Source organism: Vigna unguiculata, chromosome 6 (assembly GCF_037176805.1).
Source record: "Vigna unguiculata cultivar grain cowpea cultivar isolate G323 ecotype 2 chromosome 6, ASM3717680v1, whole genome shotgun sequence".
Lineage (NCBI taxonomy): Eukaryota > Viridiplantae > Streptophyta > Magnoliopsida > Fabales > Fabaceae > Vigna > Vigna unguiculata.
The window spans coordinates 34,368,507-34,388,707 of NC_140797.1; the positions used below are offsets into that span (position 1 = coordinate 34,368,507).

A 20,201-nucleotide genomic window follows, 5' to 3' on the forward strand; every position below is an offset into this window, starting at 1 on the left:
TTGCTCTACTTTGACTTTCCAATATTACCCTCCTCATTCGCTTTATCTACGATCGCTGCCATTCTTTATCAACGGCTGATACTCATCCATGAATCGTTGGTCAACGATCAACCGTGGCTTATCTTTTACGGTCATGATTATGCCATAAGCTACAAGTACTCGTAGCCTATCATATTCGCTTTACGAAACACTACGAAAAGTGCAAACTTTCAGCTTTACAGCGAGTGATTATGATTCTGGGTGCTGTTCATATATTGTCCACCTTGTCTCTTATAAATGTCTCTTTTCATTCAAATTTATATTTATTTTGGGTTAATTATTTTCATTATGGAGGTGCTGTTTAAGTTTTGGATGCTAATTAAATCTATCAAATATTGTAAATATATATTTTAGCTTTTCAATTTTAATGGCACCAATTGAGTTAAGAATATCATAGTTTATAATTTTAGATTATTCATCGGTTGAAATTTATTGACATGACATTAGTTTATATGTCGGCATGAAGAATATAAATTGGAGTGATTGAATATGTCTGATTGATGGGGTTAAAATTTCAGGACTAAAATCTTAGGACCAGTTAGCATGAGTGAATTTATAAATTTTATTGATTTGGAGTGATTGATGTTGTGGTTGAATTGTGTTTCAATATTATGATTAAAGAGTAAATTACAAAATGGATTTAAGATATATTATGAAAAGTACATATATCTTTAGTTGAGGAGATTTGGATGGATGAGGAATATTTTCAACATTATACCTCTTTATGTGAGTGTTGTGTGAACGAGAGAGTGTAATTTTGTGAGAATGTGTTTCTGAGTGGATGATGGTGATTTGTAAAGGTAGTAACACCGATTATGTAACCGGTGTTGTGGGTGTGTAATTGTGATGGTGTAGGGGAGCAACACATTTTATGTGACTAGTATTGTGTGTGTCTATATAATAATAATAAATATATAAAAATATGTATAATAATAATAATTATATATATATATATAATATTAATATATTAAATAATATTAATAATACATAATATATATATATATATATATATATATATATATATATATTGTAATGAAATATAACAATAAATAATAAAATTAATATATAGTAATTAATAATAATTTCAAATTATAGTAATTATTACAAAAAAAATAATATATAATTTATCTTTTTACTAATTTTTTTATTAAAATTTATCAAATAATAGTTTTTAAATTCATATTATTTAATTTTAATTTTTTTTACCACATCAAATTACAAAATTATTCTATTTTTTCATCAAGGGTATTTTGGTAAATTTCAAATTCTATTTATTTTATAATTTATTTTATCTATCACATCAATCAAATCTCTCACTAACTTTTATAAAACTTATTTCCAAATTCACTCATTTTACCTTCTAAATTCACTCAAAAAACACACATATCCATTCATTCAAATCTACACAAATTCATCTGCATACTCTCTCTCAAATCTATCTACACAAAGGAACACAACCTTAATGTTTACCTATTTACCTAAGGTGGGAAATGTGATCCTCAATACAATTATTGTTTGAATGTGTAAAAAATATTTGTAAATTAGTAAGTATGTTGAGTTTATATTATATCTTTGTAATGTTGGAATAATGCAAATGTTACATGAAAGTATATTACTATGAATGAATACTGCCATTTAAGTATATGGTGATTAGAATGATTTAATTGTGATATTAATATGACATGAGTAAATTTAGTTGCATGTTATTTAAAAAGTTATATTATATTCGAGGGTTTGATATGATTTTAGTCTCCGAATTATGATGTGAAATTGAAATTTATTCAAAATTTTGATACATATTTTTTTCTATAAACATATTTAACCCTTTATAGGTATAACTTGACGATAATAAATGGGTTGATGTGAATTAATAATACATACAAATGACATGAGAAATTGAAAAATGTTTGTATATTTGCACGAACTACCTAACTAAAAAAGACAACTTATAATAAATTACACCATTTTGTTACAATATAGTTCATATTTTTGCATCTTGATGAACAATTATTCAATTCTAATTTAAAGTTTGTAATGTGCTAAATTCATTATAATATATATATATATATATATATATATATATATATATATATATATATATATAAACGAATATTAATGGAATGTGTTGTCTTTATAGATATGATGTGACGTGACGACAATAAATGTAATCAAGTAAATTGATAAGTAAATTAAAAAGACAAATACAAATTTTTAAGAGACTATCTATGGATCATATCTTACTTTCATTGGGGGACATTCTTATAATAAATTAGAATAATTTGTATATATTTGATATTTATGCATATTAATAAACAATGATTTAGTTCTAGTTTAAGGTTTGTGATATGATAAAAATCGTTATAAGATTATTTATATATATGACATGAGAATTTGAAAAGTGTTTATACATTTGCACCAACTATTTGATTAAGAAGGCTAGACAAATTTTTAAGAGACCTTTTATGAGTCATATGTTACTTTTATTAGGAAACATACTTATAATAAAATTCCGTATTTAGTTAGAACATAGTTAATATTTTTGCATCTTGACGAACAATGATTCAATTATAGTTTAAGGTTTGTGATATGCTATTATCATTATAAGATTGATATAAATGTATATAGTATATCTATTTTAAATAAAAAAATATTATATATATATATATATATATATATATATATATATAAGTTTTGAAATTGTGAAGTTACACATTTATTTAATGTCGCAAAAACGGTTTAATTTTATATTATTACTTATTGTTCTAATTCTTCTACGATATGTTTCACTTTTAAACCTTGTATATGCTTTTACGGTAATTAGATACAAAATATTAATAAGCTTTGTGGAAGTAAATAATTTATTTTAAAATTTAATTACAATATATTTATGTATAAAAATATTAATTAAGGTAAATAGAAATTTAAATAACAAGCTAAAATGTTTTGTCTTTATATTAACACTATTAGAAAAATATTAATGATGAAGAATAATAATCAAAATAAAACATAAAAAGTAATATTATTCTGTCTCCAGCGAATAAAGAAAGACCTGCTGACTGAAGTCGCGTGACATGCTGCCATGGCTTCTTGCTTCACTCCAATCCAACAGAATCTTCTAGAACCTCCCTACGCACACATGCAAATTCACCTTTTCCACATATTAATTTAAAATTAGAAAGCTTTTAGAAACACAATTTATTACTCGTAAAACAATAATCACAAATAAATTCCGCATACGAATATGTTGTTATTTTTTGAACATAAAAAAGGTGAGAGAAAAGAAAAAAGAAAACGTGTAATATATGTATATATTTTCTAATAAAAAATAGATCCTTCCTATCTTTCCTCCAGGCTTTTCTCTTGATGAAAAATATCAGAACCGTTGATTATGTTCTACCTTCTTTATTTGTACTGTACATTAGTCAATCTAGGGATCAGATCTTTCAGTGTTTTGACTGCAGAAAACACATGCTATAGAGAATCGTTATATTTATAATTTCTGAAAAGAAAAAAAAAAACATTGGTAAAATTAGACAGAGTTTGTTATTACACTTTGTCAAAGAATGGCACAAACCGTAATAATCTGACACTCGATGGCCTATTCTCTCTTCTCTTCTTATTAGTACCTCTGTCACTCTTCTTCACACTTCACTCTTCGCTCTGTTCTCTGACGCCGCCAGATCTCAGATTCTCGCACTCTTCACAATGCACCACCACCTCCGTCCGGCGATGCTGCCGGTTCTCGCGGCGGCGTTCCTCCTCCTCGCCACCCTTGCCCAAGCGCACAACATCACGCGCATCCTCGCCCAGCACCCGGAGTTCTCCACCTTCAACCACTACCTCACCCTCACGCACCTCGCCCCCGAAATCAACGGAAGAACCACCATCACCGTCTGCGCCGTCGACAACGCCGCCATGGACGACCTCCTCTCCAAGCACCCCTCCATCTACACCGTCAAAAACATCCTCTCCCTCCACGTCCTCCTCGACTACTTCGGCGCCAAGAAGCTCCACCAGATCACGAACGGCACAGCCCTCGCCGCCACCATGTACCAGGCCACCGGCACCGCCCCGGGCTCAGCCGGCTTCGTCAACATCACCGACCTCCACGGCGGTAAGGTCGCATTCGGCGCCGAAAACAACGACGGAACCCTGACCTCCACCTTCGTGAAATCCGTGGAAGAAATCCCTTACAACATCTCCGTTATCCAGATCAGCAAGATTCTACCCTCAGCTGCAGCGGAAGCCCCTGCACCCGCCCCCACGCAGCAAAACCTCACCAGCATTATGTCCAAACACGGTTGCAAAATCTTCGCCGACACTCTTTCTAACTATAGCGACGCGCTTTCCACCTTCAACGACAACCTCGACGGCGGATTAACTGTTTTCTGCCCCCTCGACGACGCCTTCAAAGCGTTCCTCCCCAAATTCAAAAACCTAACCGCTTCTGGCAAACTCGCGCTCCTCGAATTCCACGGCGTGCCGGTGTACCAATCCCTTGCTACGCTGAAATCGAACAATGGACTTCAGAACACCTTGGCCACCGACGGAGCTAACAAATACGATTTCACAGTACAAAACGACGGCGAAGAGGTCACTCTCAAGACGAAGCTCACCACGGCGAAGATCACCGACACCTTAATCGATGAACAGCCTCTCGCGGTTTTCGCCATCAATAAGGTGCTTCTCCCTAAGGAGTTGTTCAAGGGTGAGGCGCTTGCTCCGGCGCCTGCGCCGGAGCCTTCTGCCGCCGACGCTCCTGCGCCAGCGAAGAAGGGGAAGAAGAAGAAGAAGGCTGCTGATGCACCTGCTGCGGACGCGAGTTCCGACTCGCCGGCGGACTCACCCGGGGATGCCGCCGATGACACCGCTGACGACAGTAACGGCGCCGTTAGCGGCGGGAGGTATGGTAATGTTATTGTTGCCTTGGGTTTGGTGTTGGGGTTACCGTTAGTGCTGTGATGTGACCTTGTTTTAAAAAAAAAAAAGAGGATTTTTAGGATTTTCTTTTTCTCTTTTGTTTTTTAAGGTAGGAAATAAGGGGATTCGAAGCGATTCCCCTTTGTTTTCTATCTTTTTTTTGTGTGTGTGTTTTAATATTTTTATTTGATTATTATTGTATTCCATATTGTTGTAATTTTGGCGATGAGAGAATGGGAAATTGATAGATTGTTATGAATGTTATAACGTAAACATTCGTTTAATTTTGTCCAATGAGTATGATGATATATGGTGGCTTTATTCACGATAATGTAGATGTTTGGAATGATAACGGAGGCTGTTTCTCATGATAAATCAATGTTTGAACTGTTAAATTCTGTTTCTTCAAATAAGATTTGGGATGTCGGTGTGAGTTTGTGTTTTTCTAATGAACGTTTCGGCTATTGATTCAGTTTTTTTAATGTATAATAATCGAATCGTGTTGTTGAGTTCTGGAGGACTTTTTCTCCTTCAAATTTATTTTTTAATGTCTTAATTTGACGTTAAATTCTATTTTTTTAAACTAATTTGTTACCTTGAGTGTTTTAGTTTTTTTTTTTTTAATAAGATTGGATGAAATGATGTGATTGAGTGAAGCAAAGAGTGAAACCGACACCAAACGCTGTATAGGTTTTTAATTGTAGTTGGATAGTGAGTAGAATTGAAGTTGTGTGGAGAAGGACAAAGGGTGGATCTTTGGCCATGCATGTTTTTTGTCTTTATTGTGTTTGGTGCGACATTTAAATTGGTTGTAGCAGTGGCTTGTGGCTGTTGTGTTTCAAATTTAAACTTCTCATCACAATTTAAAATTCACGAGTTGCAGTTGAATTGGTAAGCAATTTCAGTGAATTTACTAACACGTAGTAAGTACTGTGCAAAAAGTTGAATCTATGTGGTGCAATTCAATTTCTCTACCAAAAGTTGACACTGTGAAGTGATTCATAAACTCGTGAGTAAATGGGTTTAGAAAATCTTCCTTAAACCTAACAAGTAAGTGAATGTTTGGGTTGTGAAACTTGTGTTGAAGAAGACATTGAGTGAATGAATAGAAAAAAGAAAGAGAGGTTAATGTGAGTTAATAAAGTTGGTGAGGAAGCACATGAGAGGTTGAGTGTGTGTTGGCCTAAAATGGGAAGTTAGAGGTGCACTTTACTCCTTTTGCAAGTTCTGGTCCTCACACATGAGAGCTACTATATATAAAAGAGAAGGGATTTTGCAGTGCAAATGACAGTGAGACACCACAACGTGAATTCTTCCTTTGCTTCTTTTTTTCTTTCCAATGATACAATGTGCAGTAACTTCTGAGGGCTTGTCTCTCCAGTGACTCTCATTTCTTCATCGTGAGAAAAGCAACTCTCAAGTTATTGTCCAATGCTTAAAAACCATTGTATATTATAACAATTCATACATTTAACCTAAAATAATATAAATTAATATTTACAGTTTAAATTATCCATTCATGCTATAACATTAAAAAAAGTGTAATAGTATTCGGTAACCGAAAATTTGATTGGAAAACAGTAGAACAAGAAGAATTTGAAAAGAGATATTCATAGGGATGATGATCATGGGTGCACTACACATACGCATGCCCGTGAAAAAAATAAAATAAAAGACGAACTCAGTATTTAAAAGAGTGTGGAAGTCCTGCGTAACAAGAATCCATGAACATGATTTTCAATAAAAAATCTTAAAGCGATAGATTTAAGAGTTTTTTATTTTATTATGTAATATTTTATTTTTTCATTTTTAGTTAATGTAAAACTTAGATTCACATTTAAATTTTTAACACATATTTAATATTATATTTATCTCAAAATTATGTTCATAGATTATACTGATATTACAATCGTGTGAATTTGTCATTAATTAAATTTATTTTTGAGATAATCTTTTATTGGGATAATCTTTTATTTGATTTTCTTAAACAATTTTTAGTCACTTAAAATTTAATTTTTTTCTGTTTTAATTATATATATATATATATATATATATATATATATATATATATATATATATATATTTTGGAAGGCATATGATGTGAAAGGATATTTTGTTATAGAATTAGATAGACTTAAGATTTCATTATAGTCAATATTAATACATTCAAGACGAATGCATTATGTGTTGAACCGACTTATACGAGTTTGGTGTTATTTTTTCATACTTTGTACGGGTAAAACTGTTAGATCCTTGTGAAGTTATAAAGACATAATAGTAATTTATTGATTTTGATTAATAAATGGTGTCTTGGCATGTTTGGATTGTGGTTGGAAACACCTCAAACATACATTAACATTGTTTGATAGAGTGAATAAGGAAACTGTTTTTCAAACACACCGAGAAAGAAGATCATTTCCCTTGACAAACCGTGTTTTTATTGCAGTACAGCAATGATAAACTGAGTTTGTGGGGCATGGTTATTTTTTATTTTAGATTCTCCGCTAATTTTTTATATTTTGTTGTATCTTTAAAATACTATTGTGACCATTGATATTGAAATTTTAAAATATATTACATTTTTATTTGAATTATTAACATAATATATTTTAATAAGACAATACTAAAATTGGACTCGTTAATTTTATGAAAGAGTAAGTGGTCCATTCCAACATTAATTGCTGAAGGACAATCATGCTCTTCTTTCTTTTCCTTTCTCCCACAAACTACTCTCCTATTTACCGGATTCACCAACACAGACCACAACTTTTTCCCCTCAAACACTTATCACTTTGCAAGGATCCTCAGGCCACTTTGGCTATTAGTTTGGAACACATGCTTCTATCTACTCACAATTACATCAATTACATACCTTCAATTTCCTACACTAAAAATAAAATTAATTTATATTATACGAGTGAATTCAAATCTCATTTTTTAAAAACTGATTTTATAAAATTAAATTAAATTTAAAGTTTACTTTTTAAAATAGTATTAAAGTCATCTAAAATCTATTCCAATATTTGTTATTGATGAATCCCTTGAATAACCACCTATTAATAGTCCTAAGTTTGAAATATACATGTCTTATAGGGAGATGTGTTAAAAATCCTATGTTAAGTAGCGATAAAGTAAATTTATAGTATATAAATAGACGTGTAAATCTCAATTAGAAACGTTAGACTTAAATCCACATGTTAAGAGTGTTTTCAATATATATATACACACCTTCTGTCACAACATTGAAGTTCATTAAAGATTTTAAGTATTTGCGTTAATGTATCCCAATCTGCCACATTTATACCACAATTGAAACAAAACTAGATGCTTATTGAACTTTGAACAAATCTGGAGCTGCATCAAAACGTTGAACATCACAGCACAATTTATATAGGAATTGACATATATGTAATACTGCATACATATGATAAACAAATGAAGAGCAACGAAAATCAGAAGAGAAAAATAAAGGAGGAAAAAAGCATCATGAGTGGCACAAGAACTTGCAGAAACATTGAAGCAGAGCGTTGGCCTTCACCATAGGGCACAGGAGTGTAGGGATTTGGAGGAGAAAAAGGAGCTGCAGGAGTGCAGCATTCAACATCTGCAGCAGGAGGAGGAGGAGGAGGAGGACACTTGCTAGGTTTTTTCTCTTTTGGAGGGGGTGGTGCTCCATATATAGAGTAACCATAAGGTGGTGGTGGTGGTGGTGAGGGTTGTTCTTGACAAGGCTCTTCTTCACATTTGGAGCAATTCAAACATGTTATTGGTGATTCAGTAACATCATCTCCTGAAGCTTTAAAGCCATGATTGGATAGATATAAGCAAAGGGTAATAAGAATTGAAAGAAACTTTGTTGAAAACATATTTGAGTAAATTGTTTTCCCTTACAACCAGAGAAAGGTTTAGAAGATTTTGAAAAGCTGAGTTTTTTCTTCATATACCAAGTTCAGATATACATGAGGTTCTAGATTTGTCACCCTTTTGCATACCAGATTGATGCCACATAGCAGAACATTTGTCATTATGATATGGAAGTAGTAAACAAATTGGAATAAGCTTCCATCACTCTCAATGCAGACAAATTCTGAAATTGTTCTCTTTTCCTTTTCAACTCTTTGTAAGTTTTTGTTTCAATGCAGTAACTCCTACACAAGGGATGATAGCAGCAAGGTGGAAGTTTGGACTTTTAACCCACATGAAAACTGTGGGGGTGTAGAAAGAAATAGCCTACAGTAATTTGTTTGGCCCCAGAATTAACCAAACTGGACCCAAAATGAACTCACACGTGTCTACACTCTCTCGCTCTATACAATGGACACAGCACAACCAAAAGAACAAAAATCAGATCCTGAAAACGGGTTATATTATATAAACCAAAGAAACTGAACTAAACAATTCTCCAAAATTCAACATATTCTTGAGCGATTTTCACGTGTTGATTTGCAATTCAAAAACATGTAAAAAGAAACCCTTTTCCATTTGCTTGAATTGTTCACAGTGTTGCCCGAATTATGGATTGAAGAACGAAGGCACAAACAAACACAGGTTCGAAAAAGACAACAATGTAATAATCATCAGACAAGAACAGAGACTCTTCATTTAAGCATCAGATGAAACACATTCAAGTTCAAACAACTAAATTCAACAGTTAAACAGCATTAATCTTAATGATGAAAATTTAATTCAATAATTAGAAAATGGTAATGCAGGAATTCCAACATGTTTTACAAGAAAGAAACATCAAAATCAAGTTTTACGAATGACAAAGGTTGATTTGGAAAACTCAAGAAGTGTTGTCAAGGTCATGGCTGTTCAAATACAGACAATTCAACTCCTCCACGAAATATGATGAGACAGGCCTCGGAGAGAATCCATCATAGCCATTTTCCACCTTTGCCAAGCATAATTCTATCATGTACTTGAAGGGTTCGTGCATCTGATTGAATGGTTGGTCAGCAAATTCCTCGAATGGCATCCACTTTGGCACAAAATTCATCAAAGAAAAGTTTAGCACCAAGTATATACATTCAAATATGCTCATAATTGCACTAGGGTGATGAGGTAAACATCTAATACCTATGTCAATGTTGTGGAAAGTTAGTGTTTGTATTGGAACACAATGGAGTATGTTCATAAATGAATGTTTGAACATGTTTATTACGTAGATAGTGGTCATATGAATATGATGTTTGAACAAGTAAAGTGGTTGTTCAAAAGTTGTTTTTCTTTTGTTTGAGGTGTTTATGATATAAAAACAGAAGAAAAAAGACATGATTTGACACAGTAAAACAGAAGTACCTGAGCTGCTTCAATTTCCAGATCTTGCTTTTTGATGTCAAAAGAAAGAGGACGCAGCATGCAAACAAAAGATAGATCTGATTTTCCAAAGAATGAATTGTGTGTGTGTCTGAAAATCATAAACATGAGAATTAACAAGTATATTAACAAGACTAAACAGGTATTAACAAGAGTTTTGTTTCCAAATTAGAAGAAGATTCATACCTGAATGCTAGTACTTCCATGAATTCTGTATCAATCTGAACAAGAACAAAACAGACCAAAATAAAAGACATGACTAAAGTAAAATGATACTTACATTGTACAACATGTAGGAATGCCATTTTGTTCTCTAATACTTACTCCTGTCTCTTCTTTCACTTCTCTGATAGCTGCTTCAAAAATCTCCTCACCCTGCAGGTAAGAATCCAAGTTTCAATTTTTGCTGACAGAATAGTACATTATTTTGAAGAATAGATGGAATTTGTCTTTAAAAGTGTGCATACTGCATCAACCACTCCAGTGGGTATTTTCCAAACACCAATGCCATGGAATCCACCTCTTTTTTCCTGAACCACAAGCACCTACAACCCCACCACATCCCAAAACAAAGGTAACAAACAAAAAACAAAGGAATAGAATGCTAGCATGGAACAAGGTTGGTTATTTGTAACAAAAAAGATGATCTGCATAATCATTCTTTGTTCTTGTTTCAGACCTCTTTCTTGTCATTCAAGACAATAGCGCCAACTCCTACACAATGGGAAGCATTTGGAGGTATTGTGCAGCCAGTTTTGGGAATCCAGTAAACTAGCATTAGATAGTTTGGTTCTGCATGGTGGTACCAAAAACCCTCCTGCCAGTATCACCAAATTATTATGAATCATCAATATCAAGATTTCAATCAATTTCCTTAGATTAACACAAATAGAAATTGATGTGGTAATCTTACACCTTAGTCTAGTAGCTACCCCAAATGTCAAATTTTAACAGAAGATGCTTTGAATATGAAGTGGGCTACATAAGACTAACACTCACAATGCATTGCAGGTAAGAGAATAGAGAATATTAGATCATGGCTATAATTTTGTTAAGGTTTGTCCTATTTTACATTATTATCACAAGTTTTTATTAGTACTGAACCTGAGCTGTTGTATGCATGTTGAAGAACCATGCTAAAAATAGTTTACAACACAACTTTAAGAAAATAGGGGGGAAATTACCTTAACAGCAGTTTCAACTAGATTAACAAGCTCGATTGGTAACTTGATCCAAACGCCATCTTTACCCTGAAAGCATTAATGAGGACTTTGAAAAGTGTAGCATTAATGAGGACTTAGAAAAGTATGGTTTGTTTTTGTTTTTGTCTTCTTTTGGATAAAAGCATTCATCCAAAGAGAAGATTCATCTTGAGTTGAAGCGTGTGTCTGCACATTATTTAATGGTCGGTTTTGAGGTGTATGGTGAACAGAATCCCTTAGAAGAACTACATTGGCTTCAAATTTTGACTTGTGTAAAGAGGTGCTCTTTTTGTCAAACATATGATATCACACAACCATGTGCATAAACTACCTATTGCAACTAAAGAGAGAAAGTGGCCAACTATTGCAAGTGGAAATAGGTATTACAAAATGGATAAACTTTCACCTGTTTTTTCCAATGTAAAAGTGAAGATCTAAGCAAAGTAGCAAAAAGTTCGGAGTCCATAGGCTCCTTTAAGTCCACAATGACTCCTCCATGTGCATCATTGGTGGCTGGGAGAATTTTAACACATTCATATCCATTCTCACACAGTCGATCCCCTAATAGTGGCGTTGGACTGGCTGAGACTGACATGGACTAAACTGCACAATACATAAAAAAAATTGTAAAAGTCCAAAAGGAAGTTCTGATAAAATAAGAATTTTGAAAAGTTGAACACTTATGCAGCATCTAGATTCTGGATATAGCACCAAAATTGTTGAATCACAAAGTTGTACATTGTCTAAAACTCACAAACTTGCGCAACTGCATAAGGGGCTCCACCTAAGCTTAACAGTAAAACTTTTGGTGGCAAGATTGTGAATCCATGAATCATAAAATGAACAATAGAATCACTCTTTATCCAAACCACTGAAACAGTTTCAACTTTTGTTTTGAAAGTTCCAAATAACAAACATACTATATTCAAATCAGTGCTTAAAATTGGTTTCAATTCAAGATGGTTCAACTGAGTCTGCTAATTCTAAAAATCCATCACAGAATCTGCATACTTCATGTGACAAAATACTAGAAGTTCTCACTTAAAAAAACACAAAAAATGGCAGATTCTAGAAAACTCTTAAGTCTCAACTGAATCATATTCAGTCTGAGAAAACACAACACCACACCAAAGCCAAGATGGCCTTGGCACAAACAAGTTCCACAGATAACTAGAACCAGCTAGCACACAGCAGTGTGACCAAGAAGAACCACACCAAAGAAGATTACCTTGAGAACAAACTCAAAAAGAGGATGAAGATTAACTGAAAACTTGAGGATTCAAAAGGCTAAAAAGTTTAGAAGTGAACAAAAGGGGACCACAGCCACAGGGAACAAACACAAAGAGAGAGAGCACTAGCTAGTGGAACTTGGAGATTACAAGTAATGAGGTTGCAATTTATAACAACACGCTTACTCTGAGTTTCATAAGTGCGTGGTGACGTGTTTCCACTGCACCCTTTTGTGATCCAAGGCTTTGCCATGTCTTGAATTCATTAGTAGCCGCCCACATTATAAACTTGGTCACTGGTCAGAGTAGTAGTATAGTAGTAGTCATCAGCAACTCTTTGCAGCAGCAGTATGAACAAGTTTAACTCAGAAGCACATGAATTTTGAAAATGTTACATCTATCCCTCTGTTCATATATATTTTTTTCAACAAGTCCGTGTTCGTGGTTCAAGCCTCAGAAGACCATTGACCCTATGTGAACTCTTTCACCAGATTACCCTTTTCTTAAACATGTGATTTTGAAAATGCTATCCCTCTATACACTTTTTTTCTGGCAAGATTGCTTTCAGAGTTCAAACCTCACTTAGAAGACTCGTTGACCCTTCAAGAGACTGTTTTGTCCTCCAAATACTGTTCCTGCTCTTGTTTATATGCGCAGGAATGTACCCTCAAAACGCAGCAGGTCAAGGTGGAAGACTAACAAACTCTGATCGTGTAAGCATATTATAAAATGCTAATACTAGAATGAATCAAACATTAAGCATTAAGCACCGAAACTTCTGTAGAATAACGCGTGTTGAACACCTTTTTGGACACCACACATGTCCCATAATTTGCATACATAGATCTGAAGTTAACTCTCTTGTTTTTCCGAGATGCAAATTTTATTATCTGTAGAACTAGAACTGTTAAAGTTTCTTGATACCCTACTTCTGATATAGCCCAATAAACCAGATTAGGGATGGAAAAAAAATTCCGTAACCGATATATTTGTTTGCTGGTATAAGTTTTAATAACTTTCCTTTTATTAGTTAAATTACTATAAAACATAGTTTTTATAGATCGTTTATTAAAATAAGTAATATTTATAATTATATAATTTATAATTTTTTGAAGTATTATTTTATTAAAAATATAAATAATTTTGAACCGGACTGAAATAAAGAAGAAACATAATATGTTTTAATGGGTCAGACACGAATGAACGTAACAAAAATAAATAAAAAAACGAATGATCAAGTTTAGAAAAAACACACGCAACATGTTATTAAATTTTGCAAGCCAAATACATGTCCGATAGACAACAGATTATGCGAGACGGGTCGGAGCATGCCATCAAATCAAAATACTCATCTCAACTTACGTTTTTTATGCTGGTTAGCTCGCATGGCCCGCATTACATTTGAATATTTGATTATCCATTAACTAATAGATGGATATAAATATTATAATATTTGACTACAGATATCTCTTTACGCTATTATTAATAAATTTTATTTTAGTATTTCTTTTTAAATTGAGGTGATAAAAAAATTATTAGTGAAAGAAATATTATTCATGGAATAATTATTAAAAAATTTCGTATAATTTTAATTTTTTATTTAGACTTATGAAATTGAAATTGTTTTCGTAAGAAATTAATTTTTGTAAAATTTATATTTTGGGGCATTTCGTTTAAATTTGTTATTTTAGAAAAAACTAAATTTACTTGCATTATTTGATTAGGTAATTTGATTTAAATTTTAATTTATAAATATTTTTTATCCATATATATATATTTTAAAGATTTATTCTTAAATAATTTGATTTATTTTTTTAAATATAAAATTTAAAAATATTTGTGATATATATGAGTACTTGCAACTATAGAAAAAAAAAAGGAACACACGAATATAGAAAAAACTCGTAAATATTTTTTCACATATACTCGACAGATATTTTTAGTAATATGAAATTCAAGATTAGTCTAATAAAGAAAGTTGAAAGTCAAAATGGTGGCTCCTTGAACAGTGACAGAAACTCTAAGTCAAGAGATGGTAACACAGCACCACCACCCATACTCAAGAAAAAGAAAGGTAATGAATCACCACCAACTCCACCACCTCTTTCATATTCAACAACATCAAATTACAAATTTACTATATTCACTCAAAAATTACAACTTTAAACTACCATCAACATATTATTTGTATTTTATTCTATCAAAATATTCTTACAAAATATTGGATTTATATATTTTTCATATGAGATCGGTCATCCAAAATTATAATTCTATAGGTATGATATTAATTTTACACGTTAATATCACTTTTAATTCATAATTTTAATAATCTTAATACAATAAATTAATGAACTTTTAATTATATATAATATTTAATTTTGTTTATTTTATCTGATACAAAATTTTTATTCACATTTGATTTTATACATCAAATAATATTTAATAAATTACCTACCTGAAACTGGTTTGGGTAATTTTTACATGTGACTATATTATAATTTTTTTGTTCTCATTATACACAAAAAAAATAATAATAATACTTTACAAATAATAAACTTATTTAAATATGTATTATGAAATTACTTAGAACTTAAGTAATTAAACTTATATTTGATCAATCTTATTTATATTTTATATCTATATTATTATAAAAATAAAATTTTCTTTTTTGATGTACATTTTTTTTTCAAATTTACTCTTTAAATATCTTTTTTATATCAAAATAATTATTTTACCAATTTTATCTTTTAAGTGACTTTTTTATAAATTTAATTCTTTTCTTTTTTAATTTGATCATTTTCTCTAAAATTTTAAATTAAAATAATTATTACAATAAAAAAATCTAAAAAAATAGACGTTATCTATAATAAAATTATAAAAATTATTTAAATTTAATTTATAATTTATTATCTTTTATTATTATAATATATATATATATATATATATATATATATATATATATATATATATATATTAATATTATGGACACACTCATTATGATCATTAATTGATATATTGACTTTCAAGTTAAGAATATTCTTTGAACTGCCTAATAAGTTATTAAATGATATGTTATCATCTCCAATTATCTCACATCCATATCACATCGTTCCATACCAAACCAAAACCAAAACCAAACACTAAAATAATCATTATGTATTCTATCCTCTATCCTTTATTTTTTAATGTTCTCAATCTTATAACTAAACCTCAAAGTTCAGAGTTAATACTACGCAAACACTTTTTTTCAGTATAATACAGAGGAGGAATATTTTTATCTATGAATACCTTATTACCGACAAAGGTTACTTTAAATTTTGATATCATGTTTTTTAGTACATTTATCACAAAGATTTAATAAAAATAAGACATAGAGACTATTTTGACATTAATTCTAGCACTTGAATTTAAAATGATAGATTGGTAATTTGTTTAACATATTCTTCAACTTTTTTTTTTCTTTGACGTAAAACTTAATCTTGTACTTAAATACTTTAACAATTATGTGTTTAATATTACATATCAAATTGTTCATCTTAATAATAACTTAAGAGACATATAAAAATAATATATAATGTATTGATCTTATTCTTAAGCCTTTTTGAGGGATTTATGATAAAAGTTTAACAAAATAAAACCTCCTATATAAAATATTAACATTATTTTCAACTCAAAATCTGAAATTAACATAAAATATAAAATCTGTTATTTACCCATTGAAGTAAAGTAATTTTACTTCTTCAGTCTTCATTTATTCAGCATGAAATTGGGTCCACTTTTGAATTCACAACAAAGTGAGAAAATATAAAGAAATTAAAGAAATAACGTATTTAACATTCTAATTATGAATTACCATGGAGATTATATTCACTAAATTAAAATTAATGGTTCCAATTAATTACATATATGTCATTAGTTTTAATTAAAATGAAAAAAAGAAGGTAAAAGTAATAATTAAAAGTTATTAGTTTAAGGTTTGGTGTGACATGAGTTTGGTCGCTGATCATTAACACAACTTTCTGACAGTTGATAAGTTGAACTTCCAAAAACATCCCAAATGCTTTATATCTGTAACAAAAAATTATTAATTGCGTCAATTTCTTTTTTCTCATAAATGTTTCCTCTTAAATTCTAAACTCTAAATCAATACTTTTATTTTAAAAGATAAGAAAATAATAGTTATATTGACTGTATCTCCAATATAATATCACTGTTGACAAATCTTATTTAAGAAAAAATTATAATCTTACAATTAATATATTTTAATATATTTTATTGTTAATTGACAACTCTACAAATAATATATCCATTACCAAGAGTTATACTTTAACGCAATCATTCTTTAATATTGACTCTTTATATATATATTATATATATATATATATATATATATATATATATATATATATATATGAATCATTTGTTGGCAATTAGTATTGAACACTTATAACCCTAAAGTTCTTCTCATTATAATTTATACCTAATTTCATAAGGTAAAAAATGTTAAAATAAAAGAGAAAATCGAACAAAATCAAGAGAGAGTGGATTAGTTTGAAGTCATGGTTTTGATTTTTAAAACTTTTCAAACTACTCAAAACTCGTTTTTAATAATTCCTTTGCATATATTAAGTTATAGTAATAAATATCGATTGTTTTGAAAGTGTGTAAAAATTATATATTTCTTAGTAGTAACGAAATAAAAAATAAAGAATAGTGAAAGTTACCTTAAAATACAGATCCAACATCAAGTTGCAATCATCCGAAGTGATTATAAATTATTATCTTAAAATGATTATTACAACCATAAATATAGAGTGAAACATGCAATAAAACCGTTAATAAAATAAAAAGACACTTCATTTGAAAAACATACAATAGATAAGAAAATATCTCTCTTGAAAAATTACAAGAGATGAAATCACTTTTCTCGAATAACCATAAGGAATGAAACACATCTTCCTTGAATCCACAAGGAATGAAAACACACCTATCTTGATAACCACTATAGATGAACTGACCTTCCTTGGAATAACCAAATATATGAAACAAGCTCCAAAACTCTAGAAATAGTAGTAACACCTCATCACTCAAAAACACACTTGAAGAATCTTAAAAGCCACTTTTTAAAAACTAGGTTAATCTAGAGCCAATTTTCGCAATCTAATTTCTGTATTTGAAAACTTAGAGCTCTGTTTGATTGATATAAGAAAAATGTGTTTTGGCCTATTTCAAAACTAATCGATTATTCCATTCAAAGTGATAGTACTTTTTACGAAAATTTCAAAAGTCATCAAGGTATTAATGAGGTAGATGTGTTGCAACTACTCATCATTTAAACTCTCTCTTCTACTCATGTAATAGGGAAATAATATTTTCAAGACTCCAACACAATTGTCTACAAGATGTAAAGATGCTTTTAGTATCTAAATGTTCTTGAGAACTTAATCTCTTTCTTCATAATTTAATGTTGGATACCCATCTTTTAATGTTGAACTAGTTCTATCCTAACTAGTATTATTGGCTACTCACAAAAACAATACTAAAATTGCATTGGAAAAGTAGTATTATATATGGGTATATGTTGGTATAAAAAAATTGTAAATATTTTTTCAGATATATTTAATACTCGCGCAGACTCATTTCATAACACAAATCACTGACAAAAATATTATGCAACTATCAATAATTACTTGTATATAGCATAAATATTATTTTATATTTTTTTTGGAATAGAGTATTTGTAACATATTCATTACCTTTTTATTAAGATGATAATGGGCAGGATGGGGAGGGTTTCATTATCTCATCTTCACTTATAAGTACAAATTTATAATTATCCTTAATAAAAGTTCATATTCACCCTTATCTTTAGTAGATATAAAATTTTTGTCTCATACTCATCCTCACTGTTTAACATATATACCTCACTGTTTAACATATATACCATATTGTGTCTATACCAAATTTCATATGGTTTGAATATATGTTAATTAATTTTTATAAGAAATTCACATAAAAAGAAACATGATATTATCATATATTCAATATAAAAGAAATATTGAATCTGTGTTTCTCTACCACTATAAAGCACTTAACACAAACCATAGGTGAAAACATGACTAGAACTAGTATTGGAAAAAAAAGCTCAAACTACATTTCTAAAACTCCCTCTAACAACCCCAACTCTTTTATACGTACACCCTCAACATCTATTGATTGCATAACCTACCAACTACTTGTTTTCTTTACGCTTCTTTTCCCAAACTTTCAGAATTAAAAAGAGAAAAATATATTTGATATAATCATGAGTGTGCACCATCATCATTCTATCAAGACCCTTTTTGTTCTTAATACTTCTAATTTCATAAACATCTCTACAATCTAAACTTAAACACTTATACACACAAGACACAACAAACTCATAACCCTAAGGTCATCATAAGGACGAACTACTTTGATACAAAAAATGTAACATCCCATTTTAATAGGATGATACTACTAAAATAAGATATTTCATAATAATATTCAAAAGCAGATAATTCAAGATATATTGTATGTTTTACAGTCTTCTAAAGATAGAACTAGAATAATGTAACAAATATACCTCCCAAGCTCCCTTGATTTTAAATCTATCTTGAAACCATACCTAACATAATCTAATATTTTTTTTCACATCTCATACAATTGACTCCTCATCGATAAGAGATGTCTTTGCACTTGCATCTTCATTTGCTCACACAATTAAAGTGATCATTCCAAAAAAGAAGAAAAACACAACACATAAGAAAACTAACAAACACGAGAAGGAAAGCTAATTGCAAAAGAAAACATCTTATATCGAATACTTTAATTACAACATAACATTATTCAGTTTCAAGAGACATCACAACATACATCATGAATTAAAGGACACTTTTATACTCAATTATCTATATATATGCATTGAGGTCGGATTGACTGGAGATATGCACTTTTGGTGACCTCTACTGCTTTACAGAGCCATTACCAATGAGTTTCACCCTGCCACACACACACGGTTAGTCCTTTCCCCAACTCAGACCAAGGGAAAGCTCCTAGATTATGATCTCATACTACTCTTACCATATAACTCATTCTACTTTATATGAATGTGAATAGTTATTAGAGGGTCAAGATATCTCCTTGTTTGAATCCATACATCAATGCATCATTTAAATAAACATACATAAAAAGGATTTCCTTCATGTTCCCCTATATTCTCATTAGTTCATATCATTAACATACATACTTGATACTTTACATCACATTCTCTCGAGTATATTACACAACAACTTAACAACACATATACAAACTATTTGGGATTTTACAAATAAAAATACAGCGGTCAAAAAACTCTGAAAAATATGTTCTTACATCAAATTAAATATAATTGAATCAGTAATGAAATACAAAAGGAAAAAACTCAATCGAGTAACTATGGAAAAAATTATGCATCAAACAAATAATAAAGGTC

General features: G+C 30.5%; 2 protein-coding genes across 2 annotated transcripts; one reads left to right on the plus strand and one right to left on the minus strand.

Moving 5' to 3' along the window:
* The first annotated feature begins 3,642 nt into the window (after positions 1 to 3,642).
* Positions 3,643 to 5,243, plus strand: FLA1 (FASCICLIN-like arabinogalactan 1). The gene has a single exon (XM_028077582.2). The coding sequence runs from the start codon at positions 3,745 to 3,747 to the stop codon at positions 4,999 to 5,001; it is 1,257 nt and encodes a 418-aa protein (XP_027933383.1). The 5' UTR covers positions 3,643 to 3,744; the 3' UTR covers positions 5,002 to 5,243.
* Positions 5,244 to 8,268: 3,025 nt separating this feature from the next.
* On the minus strand, positions 8,269 to 13,587 carry LOC114186985 (nudix hydrolase 2-like). The gene is made up of 9 exons (XM_028075080.2): positions 12,896 to 13,587; positions 11,887 to 12,078; positions 11,463 to 11,528; positions 10,958 to 11,095; positions 10,746 to 10,823; positions 10,603 to 10,653; positions 10,465 to 10,499; positions 10,261 to 10,369; positions 8,269 to 9,940 (listed from the first exon to the last, which is right to left on the minus strand). Exons 1-9 carry the CDS (start codon positions 12,989 to 12,991, stop codon positions 9,746 to 9,748), a joined length of 960 nt encoding a protein of 319 aa, XP_027930881.1. The 5' UTR covers positions 12,992 to 13,587; the 3' UTR covers positions 8,269 to 9,745.
* Between the last annotated feature and the right edge of the window lie 6,614 nt (positions 13,588 to 20,201).